Source organism: Macrosteles quadrilineatus, unplaced genomic scaffold (assembly GCF_028750875.1).
Source record: "Macrosteles quadrilineatus isolate MER2022 unplaced genomic scaffold, UCM_ALF_1.0 Scaffold_1__1_contigs__length_201487025, whole genome shotgun sequence".
Lineage (NCBI taxonomy): Eukaryota > Metazoa > Arthropoda > Insecta > Hemiptera > Cicadellidae > Macrosteles > Macrosteles quadrilineatus.
This window is the reverse complement of record NW_026542594.1, coordinates 98,680,410-98,704,439: the sequence shown is the minus strand read 5'-3', so window position 1 is coordinate 98,704,439 and position 24,030 is coordinate 98,680,410. Positions and strand designations below refer to the sequence as shown.

General features: G+C 35.9%; 1 protein-coding gene across 2 annotated transcripts in view; it reads left to right on the top strand.

Moving 5' to 3' along the window:
* Positions 1-24,030, top strand: part of LOC128994176 (E3 ubiquitin-protein ligase TRIM37-like) — a 154,782-nt gene that overhangs the window by 16,973 nt on the left and 113,779 nt on the right. For both annotated transcript variants that reach the window (XM_054418650.1, XM_054418575.1), the window contains exons 2-3: positions 21,145-21,266; positions 23,283-23,426. In XM_054418650.1, coding sequence (XP_054274625.1) covers positions 21,178-21,266; positions 23,283-23,426 — 233 coding nt within the window. In that variant the 5' untranslated portion in view covers positions 21,145-21,177. The remainder of the gene's footprint in view (positions 1-21,144; positions 21,267-23,282; positions 23,427-24,030) is intronic.

Sequence of the window (24,030 nt, the reverse complement as noted above, 5' to 3'; positions counted from 1 at the left end):
CAAATTTTGCAACCGATTTTATACTAACTTCCCGATGAGCTAGGGACTTGAATCTTGAAACATATCTCACAAATGGAAGACAATGCAATATTATACAATTTAATTTTCATATTTCCCTTGGGCTACGCCCCATGGGCTTGTTTGTATTAAATAGATTTCTTGCAAATTTTGATACTTCCCGATGAGCTAGAGACTTGAAATTTGAAACATAGCTCACAAATGGATGACATTGCAATATTATATAATTTAATTTTCATATTTCCTTTCGGGCTACGCCCCATGGGCTTGTTTTTATTAGCTCGCTTTCCTACAAATTTTGATATCAATTCTAAACGATGTTCCCGATAAGCTAGAGACTTGAAATTTGAAACATAGCTCACAAATGCATGACAATGCAATATTATATCATTTAATTTTCATATTTCCCTTGGGCTACGCCCCATGGGCTTCCAAATTTTTCATGTTTACATTTTGAAAGGATGTAAATATAACAACTAATTTAAGTCAGCTGTAAATACTTAAATTTGACAGTTCGAAGAGCAGAGGTTAAGAGGTACAGGTTATGCTCCCAAGAGATTCTTTATACAAACAAACATTTCAAAATAAAGATAAACAATCTGATTGCAGGTATCAAGGTGTTTGTAAATAATGTCAATTTTTGTTTATTTAGTATTCTATAAAGTAAACAATAAATATTTCGAGTGAATGCATTGCAGAGAAATTCCATAACAAACTATAGTTAAATTATTATATATTGTGAGTTTTCGGATTAACGAACTGTAAACATGTAATTGAATGAACGAAGTGAATTCTCATACTGGTACGAAAAGCATCTCTATGGATTACAAAAACTCGAGAACGATTATATCTATCAACTTGATGTTTTGCACAAAGATTCTATAGTATAATATCATGCCGGGGATCGTTTTTGGGGCATATTTGTTCAGTAATTACTATTTAATCCTAAAAAAACCATTTTAATTTTCCCCCATAAGAATAACATTAGGAGCTACCTTCTTCTTCTTTTTTTTGTTTACATTTTACGAGCAACAATTTTGTTATTTTGCTTCTTGCTTTAGACAAAGAGACCAAATTGTCTATTATTTCTTTCATCCATGGAGTAAACAGTTTTACGCATAAGAACGCTTTACACTAACTTATAACTATTTAAAAGAATATTTATCTGTGGAAATAAATATCGGATTTAAAAATATCCACCGAAATTTATTAACTTACATTTGATAAAATTATTTAGGTAGTTACATGTTGTTATGGTTGTTTGTTCAGTAGGCTTGAATAATATCAGCCTAATTATTACTATATTTTTTTTAAAGAGTCACTTTTTTCAAAATTTGTTTATCGTCGTCGTCGTTCGATTGGATTGTGTTGTGATTCGTGATTGTGTGTTCGTGGTTGTTGTGTGCTGTATCGGCTGTCTGCTGAGCTGAGTTTTATGTTGATGTAAACACCGTTAGTTAAATAGTAATAAAGTAATTAATTGTAGTAGTTAGGGTGTTATGGTTACACTTTGAAGTGTAGTTTGTGATACTACAGTCGTCAGTCACAACTAAAAGACTAGATCCAGGTTAAAGAGGCTCGATGCATTAACCAAGAAAATCTGAGGGATTCATGGCCATTGGCAAGGAAGGAAATATTATATTACCGTGTTGTTTAAAAATTAATTGTCATTGTTGAGATATGATCTTTCAAGTGTTGGCCCATTTTAAACTGACAAGAGTGTGCCCTATCAAAACTGACAACGTTCGTGTTCGGGTAGCGTACAATCAAAGGTAGGCTAATAGCCTAGGCCTACCTTGGCCTATTCTACAGTCCAATTAACTTAAGCTTAAGGACCTAGGCCTTATATAGATCAATTTCTTCTTGCCTTTAACTTAGATAGGTAGGTAGCCTATATCTATCTCTGGGCCTTAACTTAAGCTTGGTTTTTCTCGGCCCGGATTGCGGAAAAGCGAATAACAATGTGTGTCGCTCCGCTTCTAGAAAACAGTAGGCTAATTAAATTACTGTACTTAAGACAAGAATAGCAGCATGTGTGGGTAAACTTCCATATCTGTTGGCACAAATAACCGAATGAGTAATATTGATTATTCGATTGTTTAATTCGATATATTGTTTGGTTAGTTAGGTTAGGTTAACCTTACCTACCTAAGTAACCAAACGATACGTATTTATTCCGTATAGGTGCCTTCAAACGAATTTTTAATTTTGATACCTAGGCCTATCTTACTTTATATTTTTTTACCTTCTGAATCCAAATATACTATTATTTTTCACCGCTGATGAATATTTCTCAAGATATAGGTAGCCGTAGAAATATACAACATTACAATAAACAAGGTAGGATGGATAACATTTACAAGTGGAATGAACTGTGGGTTAACTAAGCCTACAGCTGACTGTTTTCAACCACACGACAAGCAACTGTAAAATTACAGTTCTCATTTAGGCATGTCAGGGTGGTAGGTCGTGCTTTATGCGAATTGGTGACTGCATTAAGTGTTTTGAAGCTAGGTTAGATTAGGAAGGTAAAGTTTAGGTTATAATGTATCGAGTTGTTAGTTTATGTCGCCTGCATACTGTTTTTGTAAAATTAAAATCTTGAGAAAAACACTTAAAATTACCTTTTCAAAAATGCTTGCATTTTTATCAATACCGTACTTGCATTGTATTGATAATTTCATTTACTGAAAATCAATAATTTAGCTCAATTCGACACACATTCAAATAACAAAATTATATTGTGGAAACGATAGCTTCTTATGTATCGAACCGAATCAAAATCGATACAGGCCTCAATTTATTTATATTTAAAACGATATTAATACATCACAGGTTCTCTGCCAAACTTTACTCCTAGGCATGTACTTCTTGGTTTTTAATTGACATTGGAGTATCACCATGAATACATGTTTCATCCTAATTTTACTTAGTTAGGCCTAGGCCTGTAGGGGCCTAATAGTCGACAGAGTTAGAAAATAAGCCAAGTCGTAGTTGGCAATTTTTTGCTTGGGTTTATCCAAATAAGCTACTCCAATGCAGTGTGCCCTATTTTCAATTTTTAATAATAGCCAATTGCGTAATGAAGATACCATTTAAGGCTACGATATTGCGTAAATTAAGGCCATTTTGAATTGTAGTACCGTACCTATAAATGTTAGGATCTAGATAACTTATGTCCAATTAATTGTGCTTCTTTACCTAATATGTCTTAGGGTAAAAAAACACATAAGTTACAGCAATTCAGAGCGGAGCAGGCGGGCTGTAGCGTCGAGAGTGTGAGCGACACACATGCATGTGTGCGATGTCGGACACATGCAGCGACTTAAGCGAGAGCGACACGAACGGGAGCTCAATCATTTCCAAGATACCACAAAGCAAGTTTGCAGCAATTTGCAGCACAGCAAAAAGGCTGCGGCCTTAGAAGTGGCAACATCGCAAGTAGGCTTGTAACAGCTGTTTTGTTTTTTGAGGCAGCTAATAGTATTTGTGTATTCGTTAATAATATGAAAACTTGCTTACCGGTACTGGGCTATGAAAATATGGACTCCCCTTTTAAATGTAGGCTACAAAAATATATTTTTGATTTTTAAATCTTGTTTTGGTCTTCAATTCTCTATGTTTTATTTTCAATCTTTGAATACATTTATGTTCTTAAATCTAAATTTAAATGGATAGTATGCAAATTAATGAGCTGGTGTCACCTGTTTGCCATGTTATCTTATGCGATGTTTGGCGCTAGACAAGTTAAAGGTGGCCGTGGCAAAAGACTTGGCTTAAAACATTACAAAGTGACTATTCACATGTCAAAATTACGTCACAACCCCTTCCCGTTCCAGTATTGCAAAATAATGAAAATAAAAACAGTTACTCTAGACCCCATTATGAATTACTTACCTACTCACTCACATTAAATTTCTGCGAAGATGGAGGTTCCTTTAAAATTTGTCTATTTTGAAGCAAAAGACGCGCATAATAAGTTAAGGATTAAACGTTCTAGAACAGTCAATTGAGCGCGAAAGCCATTTCTGTTATCAAAAGGGCCAATTCTTGAAATGCTACAGACAGTTTGGTTAGGTTAGGTTAGTTAAGAACAGTTAGCCTAAATTTCAGAATTCTACTATCAAACCGTATTTTGAAATGTTACAGCAAGTTTGATTAGGTTAGATGTAATAGTTTAGAACAATTTAATTTCATAATCAATATTATAGGTGCGGGCAGATAAAGTGAAGTTGATTCCATCCATTTCGGCTAATGAGGTTAAGAGGCACTACCGTTCCTATACGGTACTAGGTTTTCTTTGAGGGCAATCTGTTTTTAAACAGTTTTAAAAGTAACTGGATTAGGAACGTATAATGTGGCGTCATTTGGAACAGACGTGTGGTAGCGGCGCACATCTGACGTGTTGTTAAGAAGTATTAATCATGATTTATGCAATACCATTCTACCTCAACCTTTGAATGCATTCTTTCAAAAAGAAAAGGTTCGAGAAGGTTTTGAAACACTCTGGGTAAGTTTTGTTTAGGGTGGAATGGGCATACAGAGCAGCCTACTGGCGAAAGTGGACCTAAAAATGTCCACAGAATCGTTGCCCGCTCCGCTCCCAAATGCTAGAAAAACAAACGAGATTGTTCCTAAGTTAACCGTTTTGCTCCGCTATGCTCGCAACAGCAGTTTGTGTGCGTGTTACTACTTGATTGTATTGGTTTGATTTTGTCACTCTAAATCGCGCCGTTCCGCTCTGTTCCCAGTCGCTGTATGTGTGTTTTTACCCTTAGGTTAGGCTAGACTGGTCATATAAAGTAACGCTAATCGCATCTTGGGTAGGGGTAGGCTACATACATAACATCATGTATTACAAAAAAAATATTATAGGCTATGTGGGTAACATATATTGTTTCACGTTGTATAAAATAGCTATGTTAAAATGAACATTTTGGGTCATAGGGCCTCTAGGTTATTTTTAAGAAGAAACTTTTACACTGTTCTGCGGGTATTTGGTTAGCTTAGTTGAGTTTCGCTAGGTTTAGTTCATGGCACAGTAATAACTACCTTCTTTTTAAAGACTAGGTCCCTACTTATGAAAAAGGTTGAATTTAAAAAATTATATTTTGTCATTATCATAAACTAAAATGATTCTAACTAACCTAACCTATATGCAGCAGAGTGGCAGGGCTCTTTTATAGATATACTGATAATAACAACAGAAAAAACTATAACGTTGAATGAAATATTTGAATAGGCCTACATATTTATATCAAACAAACATTTCATGCGATAATATATTGTAAGTACTCTGTGAAACTGTTCACTGTGTTTTCCTGCTTACAGTATGCATCACAAAATAACAGCCAATAGTGCCATGGTAATCTGATTATTTTTGTATCATAGTCTGATCCGTTAAAACGAGTGTGAAATAACGCTCATCATGTCTTCCTTTCAACACGCTCGCTACCGATTGCCACATATATGCGATGCTGAGATCATTATCACGGACCAGGGTACATTTTAATATTACACATCTAGAGCGGGTATCACTTGGTTCACAGTACTCACAGACCATGGATCAGTGATGCAGCAAAGTAAAAAAACTGTTTTGCCAACTATCATATAATACCACTAATCATCATTTACATAGACCAAGTGAACTGCTTAGTCTCTTGTTTACATTCTGACTGTGGCTCAACATTCACACAAAGTAACAGCTGTTAAACTACCAGTGGCAATTCAAAGGGGGGGGGGGCATAGAGGCTTTAGAAAGCCCCTCACCCCAATTGGACCCTGGAAGTATAAATTCAAACATACATTTTGTTATAAAAACGTAACGCTGGTTATAGACCTTAAATATGGCTTTAAAAATAGAAAATTGTCCGTGCGAGAAGCTCTTGGACTTCCTTCTGGTGATGAACACCCTGCAAGCCCCCCATGATAAGGCCCTAGAACCGCCACTGTAAATTACAATGCAGATTTTAACCTTTATAAAGAAAGTTTGTCATTATACTGTACCAGACATGCTGACCCAAAGATCGAAGATCTTTGAAAATGGACTCTGGGTATAAATTCAACGTAGAGGGGTCAAAGCCCTAAAGGAAATTACCATTTGCAATTGCAGCTTGATTATTAGCTAAAATTACACCTAACAATTAATATAAAAATCTGACACTTACATTACCTATGTTTTAAAGTAAATTGGCTGGAAAAAGGATGTTACAGGGAAACCCCTTATTGTTTTAAGATTATGGATAATTTAAAATAGGTAGTTTTAGACCTACAACTTTTTAGTTTGGTTTCTTAGCTACTATCCAGCGAATTTCTCGTATATACAGTATTGGGAATAGACTAAGCTATTACTGTCTCAGGTCTCATGGTAAGACATAGACCTGGGACCACTTTAATATTTAGTTTTGATGTTCCAGTGGCAAAAAACCCTATCCGTTCAGATTTATTTATATACCATCCAATTTCAATGAAATTTTGTACAAATCTGGACAGACGAGAGAGCGCAGAAGTATGATCGAACTACAGGAACAGGGTAATGGGTAAAATTTGGTTTTTCTCATTTTGGACCATATCAAAATAAAATATTTTCTCTCTAAACCATTTTGAACAGCGTGGCAAACAAGTAAATTAGTACATTGGAATATTGTTGTACTGTACGGTTATTTAATACAGGGGAAATATAAAATATCCCCACCGCAGTAAACCTGCAGACTAAGAAAATTTCCATTTTCCTAGCTGGATTTCTACTCAAATATTTCCTTAAAATTCTCAGATTTATTTCCTATTTGAATAACATTAATTTTAATGAGTTCTTAGGTTTGCTGCTACTGGGAAGGTATTGAGGTGTTTTTTAATTGAAATGTTGATAGCTTAGTATGATAGCGTTGATAGCTTAGTAGTACAAAAATGGCAAATTTGATTAAAATATATCCATAAACAAGCAAACTAAAACAGTTTATTTATTCCCCATAAGAATAAAATGGGAATTTTAAATTTACAATTTATTTAATCATCTCTGTAACCGTTAGGCATACAAATACTCTTCAATATACAAAATTATTTCCTTTTTTAATTTCCACAAAACGGTTTGTGTTTTTGTGTTTTTAGGGCCGAAAATGGGAAAAACCAATTGTTACTCCATAAAACCCCCCATAAACCCCCATTCTCATAGTCCGATCATGCTTGTTTGCGAACTTGTTTGAATAAACGTAGGTTTACACGTTTGTACCAAATTTCATGAACATCGAATAATTTTTGCTTGAGCATATATAAGCAAGCATATAAGCATATAAGGGTTGGCATATAAGTATAAAATGCTTGTTGCAGTAATACTCAAGCTTTGCGTTTGCAATTGGGAAGGACACAGTTTGGTAAAAATTTTTTTTTAAGAGGTTGGCGGCCTCTTTTAACCTTGCATTTGCCCGTCCACATAGACTACAGATCTGTGCGTGGAACGTATCCTGCAAGGCAAGGGGTGAGCCGGTACAGTTCCACAGTGAACTGTACCACAGAAAACATATTACTATAACCCACAATGCCAACCGCGTGGTAAAAAGCATTAAGTGTTTTGAGAGAGCTTTGCCTGTCAATCGTAGGCAGCGCAACCAGCGTTGCCATGCACTCAGCATAGCAACGCTGGTGGCGCTGCCTACGATTGACAGGCAAAGCTCTCTCAAAACACTTAACGCTTTTTACCATGCGGTTGGCATTCTGGGTTATAGTAGTATGTTTTCTGTGACTGTACTGATAAAAGTTAGTGGCAGTGACCAGGATCCGAACCCACGACACTACTGCCTTGGGCCCGAAGTCCGCGACGCTACCTACTGAGCCACTGACTCACCAAATTTTGTTCTTTAAATTTACGGCATGCTATAGTAAACACATATACCATAGCCATAATGTTCTACCACTGCACCTAAACCTTAGAAAAAATAAACTATCAAACATTTGCACAATCACAAATCATTCAATAAATTAAAAACATAAAACATAACTGTAAACAATCCTACTTTGACAGTTCCCATTCCATATAAGTTTTTGTTTCTGCCTTGCAGTGGTTACCATAGGTTGTGGCGCACACCGCTGGGAGCGCCAAGTATTTACGTAGCGCGTAACTACATGGGGCAGCTCCCAGCGGTGTGCTGTGCGCCATAACCTATGGTGGGAGCACAGCTGACAGTCTATATTTAATTCTTTTTGTCTATGATATCATAGAACCAACTTAGATTGTTGAAACAGCTGACTAAATTCTTCAATTCCTTTTAAATATGAGTACTTATAAGGTTAACATGGGGAACGACAGAGCCACTGGGCCGGAGCCCGATAGGATTTTTCAGATAAGATTAGGTCAATAGGCCTATGTTAATCGGGAATGTGAGCTATCATCATGCCAAATTTCAGCCCAATCTATCCAGTAGTTAAAGCGTGATTGAACTTAAAACAAACAAACAAACACACAAAGTTTCACATTTATAATATTAGTATGATATGCAGGGTGAAAAAAAGTCTGGAAACGGCTTAATATCTGTTTAACCAAATCCGTTATAAAATTCAAACCTTTCACATAAACTTACATGCATGAAAAATACTTTTTGCAAGCATTACCATTTTTTTACCTTCACCAGGGGATGGCCCATGAGGAGTAGGTGTTACCACTACATTATACATTACATTATATTTACCATTTGTTCTGTACTATTAATTTCCCTTTTTACTTTGTATTTAATATCATATGTTCAGCTGTTTTATGTTTTTTATATTTTGTAAAAAAAATATCAATTACATTCTGTTGTTCATCCAAACAAGACCTATCTCTCTCTTCTCTTTCTTTTATAATATACTGTTTTATTATTCAAATTACCAACAACCTGTGTTCTGCCAATAATAATATATTTAACTGTGATGTCCTCCTCCGGTTTGGAAGTGGTGGAGGACAAAACGAATGATATTAGTGATGGCGGGGGCAGCGGTGTTAATAGTAGGTACATAATCTTTAATGTAAGCATAGGTTGATATGCACATCATTTTAAAGGTCTGGTCAAGTGGAGTTCATTGCCGGAAACCGCGTCAAAAAAGGTCCATCCGTTTTAAAATGGTGGCAGTCCAATGTTCTTGCGGAAAATACCTGCACAGGCCTTAGTATTGGTAAATACTCGTATTAAACATCAGCTTGAGAGCTGAAATTGTATTTTAAAGTCAGCTAGCTCATAGACTAAGTTTATTCAATCTTCAAAACAAATTTAACCGGGTTTCAGATTTCCCGGCTAATGTTGACTATGAGTATTTACCAACTCTAAGCCTGTGCAGGTATATTCTGCAAGAACTTTGGACTGCCACCATTTTGTAACGGATTAACCTTTTTTGACACGGTTTCGGGCAATGAACTCCACTTGACCAGACCTTTAAAAAGATGTGAATATCAACCTATGCTTAAATTAAAGATTATGTACCTACTCCTCATGGGCCGTCCCCTGGTGAAAGTAAAAAAATGGTAATGCTTGCAAAAAATAGTTTTCATACATATAAGTTGGTGTGAAAGATTTCAATATTTTAACAAATTTAGTTAAAAAGATATCATGCCGTTTCTAGACTTTTTTGTCACCCTGTATATATATATGAGTTTAAACGGTATGTGTTTTGGCCTCTGGGGCCATAAAGGAAAAAGTAAATCGGTCCCGGGTCTAGGTCTCACCATGAGACCTATGGTAATAGCTTATTCCCTGTATGGGAAATTTGCTAAAATAAAAATTCCCACGGTATTTTTTTTATTTTATACTAAGCTATTAAGTATTTTACTAAAAATTACACTTTATTACTCTCCATGTATTAGCAAACCTAAGTACTCGTCAAACCTTATGTTACCTATTTAAATAGATGAAGTGAAATTTAAATAAGGCAAATTGAATTTCGCTTAGTCTGCAGGTTTGCTGAGTTGAAGGTATTTTTTAGACCCAATTCATGATGTACTGAATGTTTAAGATAAAAGAGTCCCATATTATAAAACAAAACAATACTTCCATCGATGTAAAACTTTGAAATTGGGGACCCTCTTTAAGATTTTAAAGTTAAATTCCATAAAAACAAGAAACCAATTAAAATTTACACTACATTGCATTAAAATCCAAGTTCAATAGCACTTAGAATGTAAAAAAGGGTCACACTTTAAGTTTAAAGATTGGTTTTTAACTAACTTACAGCATAGCAGAGTCCATGATTACAAGTGCTGTATTGTGTACTGAATTCTTTGAGTATAGGTAACTGATTTGTATGTCAAGTAACAGTCTAATGAACACCAACAAGCTTTAAGATTTCTGCAGGAATGCCATCAGCTAAACATGTTGAACAAGATCAACATGTTTCACTAGATCAAATATAATCATCATGAAATTGCAAATATTAACATTTTGGTCCATTGGGCCCAGGTTATTTTTAAGATGAATCTTTTACACTTAGCTTACTGTCGGGGAAATAAATATGTGCACTCGAGTTTGAGCCTAAATATCTCTGAGATGAATTATCCGATTTTGTTGAAACAAAAATTAAATGTAAGCTTGTTTAAATACATTTTACGTGGTAACAATTTAAAAATTTTCCGTTTACCAGAAAAATTTTTATAGTTGAAAGATCCTAAAAAGTACCGGTTTTTAAGGAACTCTGCACTAACACTGAAGTTTAAAAATTAATTGTAAACAAACCACTGAGCCAATCTTTCTAAAACTTTTATGGCTTATTAGTAGGTTTATTGTTAACATTTCCATGCATTTTAAAATTTTTACTCACAATAGTTTTTATGCTGCTGTTAATTTTTAAAACCTATGCTAACATCGTTAATAAGACGCTAAAAATTTCGTTCAAAATACCATCGTGTTTGTCGTGACACAAAAAATAACACCAATATGATAGATTTATAATGCGAACAAAGATGGTTTTTAAACAGATTTATATTTGTAGACAAAAATTTCTCCCGCGACTGGTAGCGGGCCGCCTGGTGTTTGTACTATATTTCCCAGCCGGGCGGGAGCGCGGCGAATCTGCGACGTTGCCGACGTGTACGTGGCCACCACACTGACATTGCATCGGTATTCACTCACGGCAAACAACTGTGTATATCAATATTTAGTTTGAAATTTACATACATTTACTAACAAAATATTCTAATTAACTAGTCATGAAACAAATACATTATAATATGTTAACTATGGTGGTATGGAAAATTAATTTTGTATTACAAGCAACAAGCCAACTTTTTTGTGTTGATTGAGCTAGTTAAAAAATTATAACAGCTAAATGCCAAGTAAATATTTTCCACCAGTATTTATTTTATGGTTTATTTAATTTGCCACTTTTAAATATACAACTGAGAGTAGAAATCGGAACGGTCATCACCCTTTCCGGGAAGGGTTGCGTTAAGCTGGAATATCCGATGAGTAATGGAATGTAAACATTAGCTCCCCACTTTCTTGAACTATGGTCGCTATGAGAGATGACTAACCAGACTAACCAAGCTAACCAGTTCGTCTTAGATTTTTACACTGGTAACATCTATTCGAAAATGCCTCCTCGCCGGAAATTTTCCGATGGTAAAATACAGATGATAGTGCGATTTGTTTCTTTCGTCAGTGTGGTGGCCAGATACACATCGGCAACGTCGCAGATGCGCCGCGCTCCCGCCCGGCTGGGAAATATCGTACAAACACCAGGCGGCCCGCTACCAGTCGCGGGAGAAATTTTTGTCTACAAATATAAATCTGTTTAAAAAACACCTTTGTTTGCATTATAAATCTATCATATTGGTGTTATTTCTTGTGTCACGACAAACATGATGATATTTTGAACGAAATCTTTAGCGTCTTATTAACGATGTTAGCATAGGTTTTAAAAATTAACAGCGGCATAAAAACTATTGTGAGTAAAAATTTTAAAATGCATGAAAATGTTAACAATAAACCTACCAATAAGCCATAAAAATTTCAGAAAGATTGGCTCAGTGGTTTGTTTACAATTAATTTTTAAACTTCAGTGTTTGTGCAGAGTTCCTTAAAAACCGGTACTTTTTAGGATCTTTCAACTATATAAATTTTTCTGGTAAACGGAAAATTTTTAAATTGTTACCACGAAAAATGTATTTAAACAAGCTTACATTTAATTTTTGTTTCAACAAAATCGGATAATTCATCTCAGAGATATTTAGGCTCAAACTCGAGTGCACATATTTATTTCCCCGACAGTAGTTGAGTTTCGCTAGGTTTAGTTCATGGTAATAACTATAAAAATAGTTATAAAAAAAACTAAGAAGTATTGATTGTGTGGCAGTGGTTTAGGGTTGAATATAGCCGTCTATATAATTGTTGTTACTTTTTTACAATGTAAAGTAAGATTGTAGTCACCAGGTGCTCTTCCATTTCTCAGGGATCAGACAACGAAGGATAGTTCCTCTTCCCGAAAAGCTGGTAACGCGCCCTAATCTCCAAATTCCCTTGCTGGTCACGGTGGGTGCTTTGGAAATAACACTTCAATGACAGTAGCCACGGCGACAGGTTCCATGATCCATGACCGTAGGGGGTGATCAAGTCACTAGCTTTTGGGTTACAATCTTGTCGCCTATCACCCAAGGATTATTCTGGATGTCCTGATACAGTTGCTTCCAGCACCTGATGTTACTCCAGTTGATATCACCATGGTCATCTCGCATGGGGGCCTTGTGCTCTGCCGATCTAGCATTACCTTCAGGCCGGTTTCTGGCATGCTGCGCTGCTCGTCAGAGCACTAGGCACATTCTCTGGGGTCCTGCAATCTTGGGTTTCCACCAGTAAACTGGCTTCTTTCTGCGGTGGGCGAAAGTCCTAGGCATGGAACAGTCAAATGCCGAAGATGGTGGGACGCATCTTCAATGTGGCTTGAAATTCGGCACTTCTAATGTCCCCAACAGTTTGATTTTTGATGTAACCCTGAACAGTGGCCTGGCAAAGACGACTGAGGTCCCAACATTGAGACGGATGAGCTGAATTGGCATATGGATACCCAACTCAGGAAAGCTCGGGAAGTTCCCTGAAGACGATTGCCTGATAAGTCCCTTGCAGAGTAGTCCTTGGAGACTCACCAGTCCGTGACTGGTGGGCTAGGGCTTCAGATGCCAGAGAGATGTTAGGGATTATCTTTCCTTGCCAGGGGTGACAGATGATGAAAATGTCACCTGTATTAAGGATATATGAAGGTAGCCTGGCTGCCATCTCTACAACATACTGACCCTCTTTGTTTGTTTGGGGTAAACCCCATTCCACCGCCCTAGCATTGAAATCCCTTCAAACAGTCACCTCACCAACACCATCGATTTTTAAGATCTCGTCCTCCAGAGTGACAATCTGACAGTACTCTGCAATGTGCTGGTTGGGTGTGAAGTAGCAGGAGAAAAAAATACTTGATACAAAATATTTACTCCTGCATAATAATTTTGCATTTAAAACTATCTTACGATATGGTAAAGTAAAGTAGTAGGGCTACAGTAGTAACGAATGCGTAAATACAGTGTTAACGTCACGAGTAGAAAATTTAAGGCACGACCCTTGGCGAGGGCTTTAAAAACTTCTACGAGTGTCGTTAACACTATTTAGGCGAGTTGCGTACACCACTTTACCTACGACAGTGTTATAATTACTTAAAATCACTACTCATAACTTCTAAGAAGAGAGGTTATGTTTTCGTTTATAGTATCATAGCCACTGAAAATTATGGAACGAAACATTGTACCAAACACTGATTGTTAAGCACCACTCGACAATTAAATTAGCCGATTAGTTCTAATCATTACAATTTTAATTCCTCTCTCAATAGTTGAACCCATGGTGGAAGGAAAATACAAAGGTGTGCTATTCCCGTAATTTGCTGTTGAAGTCACAGTCACCAAGATTGCAAACACCATTTCACCATTTAGAACAAAAATATATAAACAATAACAATCAAATCAAAAACAAATATATATATTTAAATATGGCAATACTGTACAATCAGGCGATTTTTCGTTTGCAATCTGGGTGACGTCAGAATATGACGGGAATAGCACACCTATGTATTTTCCTTCCACCGTGACTTGAACCTCATTGGTCCGTTACCTGTGTTATGATAAAACTATGATGTTATGAGAAACTTTTAAATTCTAACAACTGAACTGAAACGGCTATTTTAATAAACGGTCGTAGGTAAATGTATTAAAATGTGAATCCAAATATATAAAGTTTTAAAACTGTTTCGGGTAAACATTTGTTTGATCATTCACACAACAAATTCAGCAGTATCTGATGGTTCAAAAAAAGTGTTTCCTCCCATGCAACACCTAAAAGGTTTTAATTCTTGTATTTTGAAATGTTTATAATTCTTATGGGTCATGTAAGGGATGTCCTTACCCTCAATGTATAATGGTTCTCACTGTTATAATTTATTTCTGAATGTTGTAGAGCAATGAAACATCACAAAGTAATTGTTGGAGTTTCTATAGATTGACAAACCTAATATTATTTAGCATTTTCGAGCAATATTGCTGCTTTTAAATACATCGAAATACATTCAGTGATTATACATAGTTCCTTAGTGAATTTTCTCAAACCTGCCTAATGACCTTGGACCAAGGTCCCTTTCATATACCAACTCCCTGATTCCTGGTCCTGCTTTAATGACGCAAGTCCAAAGAACAGTAAAGAAAATGCTTTGGTGAAAAAGTATTATGGATTTGGTGTTAGTGCCTTAATGAAGTTAAAACTGCTTGAGCAGCTGATCAACTGATATGAATGTGGATAGGCCTACTGTTAAATAACATTTTTTTTATGTATGAAATGGTCTTCGTTCATTCTCATACGTGACTTCGGAGCGTACTCCTAGTAATATCAATTATTTGTGAATATTGCATGATAACTCATATTATGGTCAAGGAGACAGTCACCCAACGCAAGCGACGCCTAGAGAAGGAAAAGAAAAAAAGACTAGTTAAGCTTCAACAGGAATCGGAGGTTTGTAAATCGGCAAGACTACACTATGTCAGCGTCAGGCCTATGCTCAATCCACGGCTTATTAAAAGGAGACAGTCACCCAACGCAAGCTACGGCTAGAGAAGGAGAAGAAAAAAAGACAAGTTAAGCTTCAACATGAATCGAAGACTTGTAAATCGGCAAGACTACTACGTCAGCGTCAGGCCTATGCTCAACGGGATGTTGATTTCCATCTAACCAAAAACACTTTTTGTGACAAGTGTTGTGATATCTGGAAGAAAAAGTGCTACCCTAATCAGGTTATGAAACAATGTTCTATTTCACCGGAGCCACTTGTCACCGGAACTTTCTGCTAAAAAAGTGTTGCTTGCCTGCCATCGATGCAATACTCACTTGAGGAGCTCAATGCCATCCACGGCTTATTGGAAGGAGAAAGCCACCCAACGCAAGCGACGGCTAGAGAAGGAGAAGAAAAAAAGAGAAGTTAAGCTTCAACATGAATCGAAGACTTGTAAATCTGCAAGATTAGCAAAATGGCGTAAGCGAACTGCACAAGTACCCAAACATGCTAATGTCGGACGCGAGAATGCCAATGAACTATTGGTCCAAGCGAGATCGGTCGAGAATACCGAAGCGCATATTTCTCGACTAGAATCGGATCGTTTGAGACATTCTGAATCAAGAGCTAGAGAGACAAGTCAGGAACGTGAAGCAAGACTACTACGTCAGCGTCAGGCCTACGCTCAACGGGAAGTTGATTTCCATCTAACCATAAACACTTTTTGCGACAAGTGCTGTGATATCTGACAGAAAAAGTGCTACCCTAATCAGGTCGGAAAATATTGTTCCATTTCACTGAAGCCATACCTGTCACCGGAACTTTCCGCTAAAAATGAGTTGCTTGTCTGCCATAGATGCAATACGCACTTGAGCTCAAAGAGTTATGCTCCATCCAAGGCGTATTGGAATAACTTACTTCCAGGTGATATCCCGACTGAAATTTTGGTACTAACTAAACCAGAACAACGTTTGCTTCAGCGCATCATTCCGTACCTCAAAGTGATAAAATTTCCATGCAGGTTTGGTCAATATGGTTTCAAAGGGCATGCAACTTTATTTGCTCTTGATATCTTTGAAGTCAGTGAAAAGCTGCCTGAAATGCTTCCTCGGTCGAGCACAGGAATTGTTTTAGTGAGTGAAACTCTGAAGAACCTTAATGTATCCAGAGATTATACCATTTCACCAGATCGTGTTTACAAGGCACTTGATTGGCTAATTGTAAATAACCCACTATATAAGGATGTAAGAGTCAATCGATTTATAAATGATTAATTAATCATGCACACACATTAAAACTAAAAAGTATAAAATAATTTATAAATAAAAAACTTTTTTAAACAAAACGTTTTTAAACGCTCTAAAAAGTAGAAAATAATTTACAAATAATTTATAAATATGTTGAGAGAGTATAAATACTTGTACGATTTAAAACGAAAAATGTTGGGTGCATGCAATTAATTGATAATAATACATTAGTTCAGTAGGTGAAGGTAAACTATCTATTGCATGCACCCCACGTTTTTCGTTTTAAATCGTACAAGTATTTATACTCTCTCAACATATTTATAAATTATTTGTAAATTATTTTCTACTTTTTAGAGCGTTTAAAAACGTTTTGTTTAAAAAAGTTTTTTATTTATAAATTATTTTATTCCTTTCTTAGGTTTCTCTTCATCCAAAAATTGTACAAGTCACCATAGTTACTTTATCCCCCAATCACAGCTTACTAAACATAACGTTGTCATCAGTCCTCAGTGAATGAAAACAGCTATATTGTAACGTAGCGTGCAACGACGACAGCAGACAGAGATGTGTAAAACGGAGCAGAAGAAAGTTAGCACAAGCGTTGATGTCACTTCTCCATTTCATTTGATGAAGAAAGAGATTTTTTTTCAAAAACAATAATGGGTGGGGATTTGTTGTATCGAGGGAAAGACGCAGACAATTTGTTAAGTAGAGGTTAAATTCGCTATGTAGAGGTTCTGGCAATGATAAATTCGTTATATTGAGGTGTCTGGTTTTAGACGGGATGATGAAAAATTCGTTAAAGCAAGGTCGTTGATATGGTTTGTTCATTATGTAGAGGTAAAATATACATTGTGTCTTATGGAGAGTTCTAGTGGATTTAAAAAGATTCGTTATATCAAGGAATTCGTTATATCGAGGTTCGTTATATCAAGGTTGGATTGTATTGGTTGAAGGTCTTTGTCGTGGGTTGTTGACATAGAAATTGTGGAACTACTAATTTGAAAAGAATCGAGCTGACTAAGTTGAAAAAGGTCACAGTTGTCCCTGTCTTTAGTTGAAGCATGCTCAGTTGGGAACTGAGAAACAAAATCAACATTAGAATGATCCAATTTTCTTCTGCATTCAATTTTGTAGTAGAATCCAGATAAAAAGAGTGCAGATATTGACGCTAGTGTTTTTGTGGGGCTGAATATGGATACGAGTGGCTTGTGGTCAGTAATCAGAGTAAATCTCCGTCCATAACAGTACGGGAAAAACTTCTTAAGCCCCCAGTAGATGCCAGTGTCTTCCTTGTCGATTTGGCGGTAGTGCTGTTCACATTTTGTCAAACTACGTGAGGCAAAACGTATCGGTCTCTCACTTCCATCGCTGTAAGGATGTGAAAGAATAGCACCAAGACCCACCAGAGAGGCATCCGTTGCTAGTACCAGAGGCAAATCAGGATTATAATGTACAAGGACGCGATCACTTGATAGTTCTGATTTGACCCTTTGAAAACTATTCTCCCATTTTGAGGTCCAATTGTAGCGTGCGTCTTTCTTAAGTAGTTGGTTGAGTGGGTGTAGGGTTGTTGCTAAATCTTTTATGAATTTGTTGTAGTACATGGTTTATTAATCCAAGAAATTTGCAAAATTCTGTTACCTTTTCTGGTCTTTTGCTGTTTAAGATGGAAGAGACCTTTTCCTTTGTTTTATGAATACCTTGAGCATCAATTATATGTCCCAGATATTGACATATAATTTTTTACAACATTTTCTTTGGCTTGTTCCTATCACTACTATTAGAATCCACCCTGTTTAAATCAAGGTGTTCCATTGTTTTGCGACATACAGTTTTGCTCTCAGATTTAGATAGTTCCATTGCGGACGCTTCGTTAACAATGTCTTTGTACGTCCATTTCTCTCGTCCTTGAAGAAGCTCGAATATCTATGTCATTCATACCACGAATAAACTGAAATTTAAGAAACATCTCTGCAACCGACTTTCCACAATCACAATTAAAGTCACAGTTGCTAGTTAATTTCTTAAGTGCTATTGAGAATTCATTTATGGATTCATGTTCTTGTTGAGTACGAGAAATAAACTTGTGTTGTAAAGCCCATTGACTTGGCTGTGGTTCTAGAAAATCCTTTAGTATCTGAACTAACTCACTGTAGTCTTTTGTAAGTGGGTTTTCAGGTGCACATAAATCATTAAGTTGTTGGTGTAACTGGGGTGTAAGAGCGTTTAGTAGCATGTAAACTTTAGCATTAACATCTGTACTTAAGATTTTTAAGGTGTAGGAATATTTCAAGTCTCTTTATGAAATTTGTAACCGTTTCCTCTGGGTGAAAAGGTGTAAACTTTATACTACCCAACAATGAGGACCCAGGAATTGAACTATTGGTCGCCTCAGATGGATTGCTAATTGGGTGAAGTGGTGTAGGCCTAGTGTTGGAACATTCATTCTCAATCAACTCTTGAAGTTTTGTTGTAAGATTTAAATACTTATCCTCGACATTACATCTACATTCTATTTCATGGTGCAAGTTTTCTTCATTAACATGAACGTTTGTAAATTGGTTAATGTAGGCCTATCAATTTGGTCCTGATAGTCCAGGATCTGAAGGGGGTTGAGTATGCATGGAAAGGCTGACGCAATTTTATTTCTGATTGTTGTTATAGGCACTATAGTGATCATGAAAACGCATGTTGTCGCCCCTCAGCTTGGTCGACATCCCTGGGGGAGGGGAGAGGCAATATGGCGGCGCCGCCATTTACTAAAACGTGTATAACTCGAGAATCATTTGAGATAGTACTGTGCAACAAGTGCCAGCTTACTAAAAAAAAAAATGAGCTTTAAAAGTGGTTACTATGTTTAAATCAGTATCTTGGATGGTTTATGAGTAAAAACTGACACTTGTTGCACTGTTCTATCTCAAATTGTTCTCAAGTAATACGCGTTTTAGTTAACGGCGCCCCCGCCATATTGCCATTTGGCTTTTTGTCATTACTGTCAGCGCGTCAATATACTAAATTATTTCTTTTTTAAAGCTCTACAAAATAATTTAGTAAGAAATTTCCAATTTTTTTTGGGGAAAAAACCCCATTTTTACCCCATAAAGCCCCCCATAAACCCCCGTGGATTTGTTGCACCGTTCCCATGGTCCGATCATGCTGGAATCGTTAAAATAAATGTTAGTTTAAACGTTTATAACGAATTTAATCAAAATCGGATCATTTTTACTCGAGTTATTGTGCTAACGGACACATACTATATACAGGGTGTCTGTGAACTCTCTCGAAAAACTTCACAGGATTGTTCCTTGGGTTAATACAAGAATATTTTACATTATAAACATGGGTCGTCGGACCCTCGTTTTCTGGCTGTCCGTATGTATATGTTTTTTATAAATAACGTTATAACTCACGTTTGAATTGAGGTAAAACTTTAAATTTGATACATTTGTGAATCTTGCTGTGGTACACAAGCATGTAAAATTTCATTTTGTTGAATAAAGCAGTTTCAAAATGGCGGCCATCTAAAATCTTTGACGTCAAATTACATGAAAACCATTAGAGTTACAATATAAACACAAGAATAACAAAATTTTGTAAATTTAATGACAAATTCAAACAACAAACAGCTGAGTTATTACATTTTTAAATAATTAACAATGATGACAATAATAATGAACAATGATAACAATAATGAACAAAGGATATTTATAGAAAACACACACAGACAGATAGCCGGAAAATGAGGGTCCGGCGACCCTTAATGTAAAATATTCTTGTATTAAACCAAGGAACAGTCCTGCAAAGTTTTTTGAGAGAGTTCACAAACACCCTGTATATTTGGCCTCTGGGGACCTCAAAAAAAAGTAAATCGGTCATGGGTCCATGTCTTACCATGAGACCTACGGTAATAGCTTATTCCCTAAGGGAAATTCACTAAAAAAAGTTTTTGTCTGGAGACAAAGCTCCAAAAATTTATAAATATGATTTACTCAGAATAATTAAAGCGGTTTTTGAGCAATAGGATTAATTATTCAATTCAAAATTACTAGAATAACTGATAAAAAATATAATAATTTATAGTGAAATTTACAAAATAATTTTAATTCAATTTAAAATTAAGACTACTTATTTAAATAGTGCCATGGGTTTATTATCTTGCTTGGTAGGTCTTTCCATGTACCCTTAGACTCAAACATCACTCCAAAATACAATTTTTAATGTTCTAACAGGTTTAAAAAAAAAAATCAAATCCCATAATCCTATTGATCTCCATAATCTTGAAAATTTTTGAAAATCTCTTTATTCCTTGAATTCTTTAACTTCTATGAAGTGAGAAGCTGGAACCTAGATGGTCGTCAGCTAAAAGTAAGTAAATCAGGTCCATCTTTTAATTTTATATCCAAACATGTACATACATTTGAGCTGTTTGTTACCGTAAGTAAATTAAGACTCTAAAGACCTTGTACTCCCATTGAAACACTTTTATTGTACTCATATTCACAAATGTTACAGTATTTAAACTAGACATTTAATTCGTATGTTAGCAAAATCTTAGGTTCTAAGCACCACCATCATTTGAAAACAAAATTGTTTATTTTTAAGGCTTCTACAGGGATCTTTTTCCAGTTTTAACACGTAAGGGCCTAACTATAAGGCCATTTTATAAGGGCCTAACTTTGACCAAGTCCATATAACACAGAAATCCATTTAGAATTTTTATTTGTTTGCTCTTCAAACTTAATTGTTTTGGTTTACCTGGTATTTTATTTTATTTTTGCACTGCATGGTTTGTGCTTTATGTCTTTGGTACATTGTTTTGACGCTGCTCAATTTGTTAAAGACGCTGGCTGAGGTGTTCCGATGTTTTATCTGTATGGAGAAGCTGAGGGATGCCCATCTTTGCCCTCATTGTAGCAAACTGTGTTGTTACATCTGCATACGGCGCTGGCTTACAGAACAGAGGTAAGACTACACTTAATTGAGAAGTAATCAAAGCTTTTTGTTTTTGATAAGTTAATTTAAATTAAGTTTTGTTAGATGTAAATATTTGAAAAACTGAAAATAACAAACACTCACTTTATTTCAGTTCTTCATTATTCCATAACTCTTGAAACTGTTGTTTTGTTCTTGTCATCATATGTTCAAAATACTTGAAATTCTTTCTTCTATTGTAGGCTATATGTGTGATAGACTTCTTTCTTGTTATGTCTGTTTGTGTTTGTAAATATAAAAATGTGTATTGGGGTTGAGGGGTCGATTATATACCATTGAAGGGGAATATTAATTGTGCTGAAGTGAGTTTTAAGTTATTTTCAGTTAAAACTTTCAAAATAACATCTAACAAAACTTAATTTAAATCAACTTATCAAAAACACTTTTATATACACTCCAGCTTTTGTTTTTCACATACTCCTCCGGAAAGGCTGGAGAGATCAGCATGAAATTTAGCACAGTCATAGCATAGACAAAAAATAATTAAATATAGACCGACAGCAGTGCTGCGGTTAGCATATGTTCTGGCATCCACCACTAGGAGTGCCATCTAGTTATGGCGTTACCGCTGCAGCGCAAGTGTGGAAGTGCTGGTAGCAGACGCCGAGGAGTCGAAGACTGCAGCGAATCGAACACCGAGCACGCTCTAGCGGCACGTTGCGGAACCTTCTTTTGACAGTCTATATTTATTCTATTTGTCTTTGGTCATAGTAACTAACTATGGGAAGGTATAAATCTGATATGGTACAAATCAGTCTAACGGGCTTTTCTCTACGTGAATTACATTTTTTAGAAATGTAACATGGGCCTTATGTATTTATTGGTCACTTTTGGAAGATAACAATAAAAGGATATTATTGTTATCTTCTACCCGAATGTGGGTCGAGCACCTAACCACGACTCAGAAACAAAAATAAGATACTCTTTTATGATCTTGCTTAGTTTAAGTGCTACTCGCACAGAATTTTTCTCCCCTATAGTCATTAAAACCCGTTGTTCCACTTACTCTTACCAATGCAGAGCAGACAAAACACACAGACAGCAGATAAAAATATGATACAAACAACATCATGTGTCGAACCTCTATAAGACAAATTTCATGGGGCAGTGGAAAAAATTTTATTATCCAGGTATTCTTAATAAAGAGGTCTTTATCGAGGTTTAATACTGAATTTATTTGTCTTGTAGAGGTTTCTCCTCGTGCCAAACAATGACTGAGGAAAAAAGATTGATGGACGGGGGATTTATGTTGAGACTAGCTTCTGTTTAGAGGTTATAATCATGAAATTCGTCTTATAGAGGTTGCATTCGTCTTGTAGAGGTTTTTGCTAAGAATACTCATTGTATGGAGGTTAATCAGTCTTAGCCCATGTCACAAACAAATTCGTCATAAATGGTGGTTTTTAACCTAATTTCTATTTTGTATAGGCCTAGAGGTGTTTTTAGCATTGACCTTTATGAAAACTTCTGGGGGATTAAAAAAAAATTTCTTATTAAGGAATTTGTTTTACTGAGGTTTGTACTAATGAGGTTCGACTGTATTACTTTAAAAATGGCTGTGTGACAATGATTTTTATCTTTTTCGATACTACTTCTAAAAAAATTGAGATTCTGTCTGTTTTTCATTGGAATTTAGCATACGGTAATAGTTTTATGCCAATTAAACCCCCAGATGTACTTGGAATGCCTCAGTACTTTTGAGATTAAGTTTTGATGGGAGAGGGATCAGACAGAACTATTATCCCCTATATCGAGTAATCTTGTCCAACCACTATGACGACTCCTACTTCCTGGGATAAGGGAGCTTGATGTGTTTGAACCTGATGATATTCTCATATTTAGTACCACACAGTTGTAGTGGGACTACCTACACAAGATTGTTTGACAGTATCATAGGTAGGCCTACTATTGTAACCTTAACTTTGCTTTATTTGGTTGGCAGGCTTTGGTTTCCTGTAGTTGATCTAAAGCAATAATATTGTGCAGATCCCAGTGTCCACATTGTCGAGCTTCTCTACACCTCCACGAGTTAGTCAACTGTCGCTGGGTAGAAGAAGTGACTCAACAACTTGACACTCTACAAGCAGCAGGAGTATCTCAGCCTAGAGTTGATGATGGAGACAGGGACAGGTCAGTAAGATATACCACCCTCTTTCATATTGTTACATCCTAAATGTCTACATTTACTTATTGCTTATATTTATTTTATAACTATTATATCAGCTGGTTACACTTCTTACTTCTTCACTTTGTTTTTAAATTATGCTGAATAAAAGTTGGTTAAACTATACTTTGATAAATACATTAAAATATGTTCTACCATTTTATGGCCATTATTTTCTCCTAATTGTGGATACCTACAGTAAATGGCCAGAGATTATAACACTTACAAGTATAAATTCATATAAAACCATTGAGGCTTTGTGGAAATTCTTTGGCTCTTTTGGAATCCCTGACATATTAGTGTCAGACAACGGAAGACAATTTGTTTCATTAGAGTTTGAAAAAAATCTTAAATCAAACGGAATTAGGCACAAGAGATCAACACCTTACCATCCTGCTACTAATGGCCAAGTAGAACGCTATGTACGAGACTTGAAAGATACCATCAGAACCATGCACTTTGAGGAAGGCTCAATTGAATTGAAATTGCAGAGATATTTATTGGCCTATCGAAGAGTTCCACATAGTACTACTTACAGGACAGTCTCCTTCACATCTCTTCATTGGACGT